The sequence below is a fragment of the Saccostrea cucullata genome, unplaced genomic scaffold (assembly GCF_032062105.1).
Source record: "Saccostrea cucullata isolate Sc308-1 unplaced genomic scaffold, CSIRO_AGI_Scuc_v1 ctg180, whole genome shotgun sequence".
NCBI lineage: Eukaryota > Metazoa > Mollusca > Bivalvia > Ostreida > Ostreidae > Saccostrea > Saccostrea cuccullata.
In genome coordinates, this window is record NW_026936265.1 from 272,354 (window position 1) to 279,219 (window position 6,866).

Here is a 6,866-nt window from a genome sequence, read left to right on the forward strand (position 1 = left end):
TTATTAAATTGTACCTATTTTTAATTAAAATATACCTACCTTTTATTCAGTTGTATCTATCTTTAATTCAATTGTACCTATCTTAAAAAAAAATTGAAGATAAGTATAATTCAATTAAACCAATTTTCAATTGAATTGAAGATACGTGTAATTCTTTTAAAGATAGGTGTAATTTTTTAACCTAGGTTTAATAATTTAGAGATAAGTTTAATTATTTACACCTGTCTTTAATTCATTTAGACCCATCTGTAATTCAGTTGTACCTATCTTTAATTAATTTGAAGATAGGTTCAATTATTTAAAAATAGGTACAATTATTTGAAGACAAGTACGAATATTTGAATAAATGTTTTAATTTGGCGTTCCATGCATGAGATAGTATAAACTGAGGTCCCGTACCGCAGTAGGTATTGGCATGAAAACGATCTCGCTATTCAATTGCTACGGCATGCGGTGGCGTCTTTATCAGAGTGAAAAATTATCGAGAGAGACCTTAAACAACAAACAACAGAAACGACTTCAAGATAAAGAGCAACCTATTTATTTTTCAAAAAATAAAAATTTCTATAAAAGTCTAGTAATATCTTGGAAGAAAGCATAGAACTTTCAAAAAATTGAGGTAGAGCCATGTATAATTGTGCCCTGTCTAAGGTTGGTAGTTTTTACATTCCGGAACCCTGTAGGGGAGATCACAGTTTTGAATGGCTTTGTTGAAGACTGTGCCTGGGGGGCACTGCTCGTGATATTCAAGGTTTGGTCCACATTGATAAAACATCCCGCAGTCGTCAGGATCGCCGTGTATACCATATCCATGTTTACTGCAGAAGGTGCCAGCTACAAAAGAAAACAAAGATATTTTCAGTTTCCAAGCCGTAAATCTGAATTCTGAATAAGAATCATACGGCAAGAAAGACTTTCCATCTCGAAATGTCTACTTAGAACCTCTTATCAAAATACTTTACATCAATTCGTTAAAAATGAATATTTAGGCTTAAAAAATGATTAATGTATATGTAATTCTTACAATGTATAGGTTTGATATTATGATAGAGGGAAATGAGGTACGAACTGAAACGGATGGCAGCAATAGAAAATTATTTGAAAAATGTTATGTGAATAACATTAATCTTGTTTTGCACCAGTGACACCCCTTGCAATCAATATTTTTTCTTGATATATTAAAATTATGCACAATATGAGAGAAAAAAGGATTTCTACTCCAGGTATAAATTGATACCGAGTTTTCAAACAGTTAGATTTCGGATTTCTTTTCCGTTAAGCTTTTCTATGTGGGTTTCTTGTTTAAAATTAAAGAGAAAATATGACATTCTCTTAATTTCTAAAGGGTGTGATGAGGTAAATTTTAATAAAATATCCTTATGCTATTGTATTAAAGAGAAAACATTTGATTCAGTAAAAAAAATATCAAAAAAATTTATGAAACTGTTTCTAATCCCTCCCAAATTTGAATCTGAGCAACTACGGTATGTTAAGAAAAATATATATGTATAAAATTAATCAGGCTGTCCCATCGCTAATTATATACTAGTATTAATTCATGGAAATAATTTGAAATACTTATTGACGCAAGCAATCATATACATGTACATGTATATCAGGTATGCTAGCTACAAACTATATTAATAAGATCACATTTCATTTTACGTGTTGATACAAATTAAAATGATAAAATCATACCTTGGTTGGGATAAAATGCAGGTACGTGGTTATGAGGATCCTTAGTGGTGCCCTTGGTATGAGTACTCTGTGTGGTGGTGGTGGTTGTAGTTGGAGCCTTGGTTGTAGTTGTTGTACTCTGTGTGGTGGTGGTTGAAGTTGGAGCCTTGGTTGTAGTTGTTGTACTCTGTGTGGTGGTGGTTGTAGTTGGAGCTTTGGTTGTAGTTGTTGTACTCTGTGTGGTGGTGGTTGAAGTTGGAGCCTTGGTTGTAGTTGTTGTACTCTGTGTGGTGGTGGTTGAAGTTGGAGGCTTGGTCGTAGTCGTGGTGGTTGAGGTCGTGGTGGTTGAAGACGGAGCCTTGGATGGAGTCGTTGTACTCTGTGTCGTGGTGGTTGAAGATGGAGCCATGGTTGGAGTCGTTGTACTCTGTTGTGTACTTTGTGGCTTTCTGCTAGATACTTGCTGAGAACTTTGTGGTGTGTTGGTAGAGGAAGATGGAACCTTCATTGTGGTGGTCTTCATCATGTTTTGAGTACTTTGTGGCATGCTGGTAGAAGAAGATGGAGCCATGGTTGTAGTGGTGGTCATTTGTTGTGTACTTTGTGTCGTGCTGGAAGAGGGAGGTTGGGGTTTCATGGTGGATTTCGTCACTTGCTGTTGACCATTGCAATTAACATTGTTTGGCAAATCACAAAATTTGGTAACGTCATTAAATAAAAGACCAGATGCACAAGTAACTTCTAAGCTCTGGGAACCAGCACAAATGAAGTAATTTGAACAAGAATTTGGATCAGCATAGAATCCTGTCGCTTTTCCAGTACAATCAAAACGATTAGTCAAACCAATGTGATGTGTGGTTTGGCTTTGTGCTGAATTAGGCGTGGTTTTCTGGTTAGTTGGTAGGGTAGTTTTTACTGACTGAGTTTTCATGGTGCTTGAAGTAGTTGAAGGTTGCATTGTTGAAGCAGTTGTTACCCTTCAAAGGATAGAAAAAAACTAGGTTCATACATTCAAAGACTGGAAAAAGACACACCATAAAGTTATAAGGAGTCTCTTTTATTGTCATTTTTCCTCATCTTTGCTATATAGGTGTTTCTGATCCGCTTCACTCCTCATAAATCCTGTTTGTGAAAAGTGTAGCCGATCAGAAACATTTGGCTTGCAAAGATGCCTTCAGCTTTAATTTTAAAATAGAATTGTATTGATCGACTTGTCAAATATTCAATTTTCAATTTATAAACAACTGATGCATTCTATATAATTAAGTTTGAAACAGTTGTCATACATTTATTTTAATGGATATTTAAGGACGGACAAAATGACTCGAACACCCCTCCCCGAAAATTGTTTCAAGCTATTGTTTTTCCCATGCACAAAAATGTTTTTCTCTTCTCCGGTGTATATCCGGGTGTGTACATGCTTCAATGCTTACTGTGGGGTTTGTCCGGCCATCAACTCGTCCTTGATAGCATGAAGCAAGGGGTATTTTCCTTCTCCACAACTACCAGTGAAATCGTCTAAGTCAATGGACCAGACCATGGTTCCACCTAATCCTTTGCTCTTCACGAAATCTACCTGTATTAAAAGAGGACAAGTTTATAAGTCATTGAAGGATTTATTTCAATGTACGGTCTGAGCGATAAAAGAAACCCAAATTTAACATGTTGTATGCTTTCTCCAAAACTTTTCTTTCTCACCTTGTGCTTTAAGCTTTCTGGGTCATCGTAGCCGACCCATTGATCTCCCTTGACGACATACGGAATCTCCCATCCGTTAACCCAGTGTCGGGTACCTCCATTCTTTAGCATGTCGCAGATCTTTGATGTAATGTTGAAATGCATTTTAATTGTACTATACCTTTCAATTATTGTAAGAAAAAAATTGCCTTTCATTTGTTAAATTGAAAAGAAAACAAATGGTTTTGGATATATTTACCTCATAATAAGCCAACATCCCAGATTGCTGGGTACATGGTCCAGCCTTTCCACCATTACCTTGGTCGGGAGCAAACACTCCATTATTATTTGCATTAGCAAGTGTGTAAGAATTTCCATACATAGGCATTCCCATGTTTATTTTTTCAGCAGGTGCTCCTTTTTGTATCCAGTAATTTACCGCATATTCCTGTCAGTGAACATATAAAAGAACTTATTTGACCAAATATTTCATGTCCAATTTTTTTTCTTTTTTTACACCATAAAACTGTTTGTTAATTACCCACTTTCCTCTTGTGAGTGACTACAGAGAATAGGATAAACTTACGACATTGAGTGTTCGATCTGTTCCAGTTTCTGATGGAAGGCTTTTCAGTGGAGCGGTATGTCCAGTTTTAGTCTCAAACCCTGCTCCATGGAGGTCGTACGTCATTAGATTTATCCCGTCTACATATCTGTGAAATTAATACAACTACTGTAAAATGACATATTTTCGTGGGGTCAAATTTTCGTTGTTTGAGTAAAAGCTCTTGGTTGGTGAGGATTTGAATTCGTGGATGAAGTATTGTTGAGTAGTTATGCATGTAATAGTGTACTTTTCGTGGTGGACATGAATTCGTGGGTTCCTTCATACCTCGAAAACAACGGAAATTAAACCCCCTAAAAAATTTTTGATTTCACAGTATATGTTTCAAGAAAAAAACCCAATGAATTCCGTGCAGGAAACTGATTTTCATATGCATTGATTTCACCTCATACCCACATGATACAACACCACACATTCATTTTAGAAAATAAAATATCATTTTTAGAGTTACATTGGGATATGACATGAAGTCGGTCACGTGATCAAATTCTACAACGCCCGAAGGGCGTTATAGATTTGATTACGTACCGACTTCATGTCAAACCCAATGTAATTCTAAAAATATTTTATTTCTTATATTTTTATATTTTACATATTTAGTCGTGCTACAAAGAAATATAGGCAGTATTTAGACTTTGCTTTGGAAATGCAACATAACGTATCTACGACGTCATGTGACGTCACAATCGGAACTTTCCAAATAGCTCGTGCAGTTTGCTTTCAATACACAAGAAAGTCTGATCATGTGACCAACTGCATGTCATTGAAAACTGAATTTCAATTTTATTAGCATTGTTATGTAAAGAAAGACATCAGCAAATGTAAATATTTCAAAATAATTACATAAGATATTTACGTCTTAGGAAAACCACGTTCATTTATCAATACCGTAGAACTCTTCAGCTGACCAGAATATTTTTGAGCAGTTGGTCTTCCATCAATGAAGCATACAGTGACATTTATTTCAATAATACAATATTCAGCATACTTAGAACTGTTTAAATGAATTCACAATATTAATAGTATTATCTACATTTAAGTGAGCACGTATGATCTTACTTTGAAATGCCGGGGACGTCATATGCTGTGTCGATTGTACTCTTACTACTAGCTACAGCAACGGTTAACAGGAGACCCTCCGACGCAAAAGTTTCATGGAGAACCTAAGTTGAAAAGGTATGAATTCCTTATGTGCATTATTCAACTGTATACTTCGCAGTGAGTTATGTTTTTCCAAACACATGATTTCCGGTGATATAATCGGGGTTTTTTTTTTAGCAAAGAAGAAACAAATTTTAAAAGAAACATCACTCAAAATTAATCTTTTAAATTTTCATATGGACATTTCTTACATGTTAGTTTGCGTGTATCTTATTTAATAAAACTATTCCAACCTTTAGAAGTTCCGTGAAGTGAGCTTTATCTTGGGGAGGACTCCCTCTGTGGGCAGGGTATTCCCAGTCTATGTCTAGACCGTCAAAACCGTTCTTTTTGAGGTACTGGACAGTTGATGTGGCGAATTCCCTCCTGCTTGCGTCCGTTGCTACCATACTTGTAAAAGGAGCGGATCCCAGTTTCCATCCTCCCACGGCTAACAGAGTCTTTAGAGAAGGATTTTGCTGTTTGAGGTCGTTAATACGCTCATACCTTTTATAGAAGATTTTTTCATTTATTACAGTACTTGGATTGTGTTTAAATAGTCATATTAAATTCACGTAGAATGTGACAAAAGTTTGCTTAAAAGGTTCAGTTTTTGTGTTCTTATTTTGAGTGTGGTAAAATATAAGCAAACTGCTGAAGAGGAAGTATAAGGCTGTATATTCACGAAGTAAATGTGTAAAGAAGGTTTCCTTACATTCCTTTAGCCGTTGCAGTGCTCTCATCATTCCATTCAAACGGTGCCAAGTGATTACCAGTCAGTTTGGCAAATGAAAAAATGATATGGGTACAGAGTGTGGGGTCCACATTTGCTGGAACAAATTTGCATGGTGCATGCCTGTATTGGGACCAGTTTGTATAATAACATACCCGTCGATATCCGTTAGCTAGAATAAGACCAACAAAATTATAAGTCATTGACTTGCTAAAGATATTTGTAATATCACGGCACGAACAGAAGCATAATGTAACTACAAATGCCCTGCAATCTTTGGCAATTACCTCATAAGTTGGGAACGCACTGCATGCTTGAGACAGAAAACAGACAAACCGTATGGAATCACAAGCAATGGATTAAGAATTTTTCTCCATCAGACGAATTCACAACATAGATAAACTGGTGTTAAGCGTTTAAATTTAATGATTTATTTGTATGAAAATGAAATGTCAAAATGATGTCAAAATTTATTCAGATATAGGTTGCTTGTTTGTAGTTCTATTGTTTATTGATACATTCATTTGAATTGTGCATTAAAGGGTTTTTGAAAACAATAAAAAGTTAAGTCCGTTTTATATTTTTCACAGTTGACCGTTAAGTAAGATATTATAGCACTACAGAGTGTTCTGATAAAAAGCCTAACATTTTTATGTATTAAAAGACATTTTAGCCAAAGGTTTTATATAAATAATGTACAAAGGGTGTTTATTTGGTTTACTATCAAATGCAGATTTCTAAATTTTCAGCTTTTGTTAGTTACTATGGATGCATATTTCCACTTCAACCTCCTTTTCTGTGGATATGTTTACAATACGTTGGCTATGTTAACATAATTTTTTTTTCATTTTCTTGTTCCAACTCTCCCTCCTTAGGCTCGAGGAGCCTTACATTTATCTAAAAACAATCAGTAACAGCCAAATTGATAACTTCATGTTTCATATCTATTTTGTGACTCCTATTATACATTTTGTCATAAATTTACTTTATTTAAAGAGTGAATATGATTTTAAT

The 6,866-nt window shown here is 35.1% G+C and overlaps 1 protein-coding gene across 1 annotated transcript; it reads right to left on the reverse strand.

The window, feature by feature from the left end:
• Positions 1-590: 590 nt before the first annotated feature.
• LOC134245182 (chitotriosidase-1-like) lies at positions 591-6,068 on the reverse strand. Its single transcript, XM_062727439.1, has 9 exons — positions 5,835-6,068; positions 5,374-5,626; positions 5,039-5,142; positions 3,941-4,067; positions 3,614-3,802; positions 3,376-3,495; positions 3,111-3,253; positions 1,699-2,654; positions 591-834 (listed from the first exon to the last, which is right to left on the reverse strand). The coding sequence occupies exons 1-9, from the start codon at positions 6,053-6,055 to the stop codon at positions 647-649; spliced, it is 2,301 nt and encodes a 766-aa protein (XP_062583423.1). The 5' UTR covers positions 6,056-6,068; the 3' UTR covers positions 591-646.
• Positions 6,069-6,866: the final 798 nt, after the last annotated feature.

Excerpts from the sequence above, each read along its gene's own strand:
- LOC134245182 (XM_062727439.1), bottom strand. The coding sequence starts at position 6,055 with ATGACTTATAATTTTGTTGGTCTTATTCTAGCTAACGGATATCGACGG. Across the intron at positions 4,068-5,038 it reads GACGTCCCCGGCATTTCAAA|ATATGTAGACGGGATAAATC; the intron begins GTAAGATCATAC and ends TTAATTTCACAG. Across the intron at positions 3,496-3,613 it reads GGATGTTGGCTTATTATGAG|ATCTGCGACATGCTAAAGAA; the intron begins GTAAATATATCC and ends ATTACATCAAAG.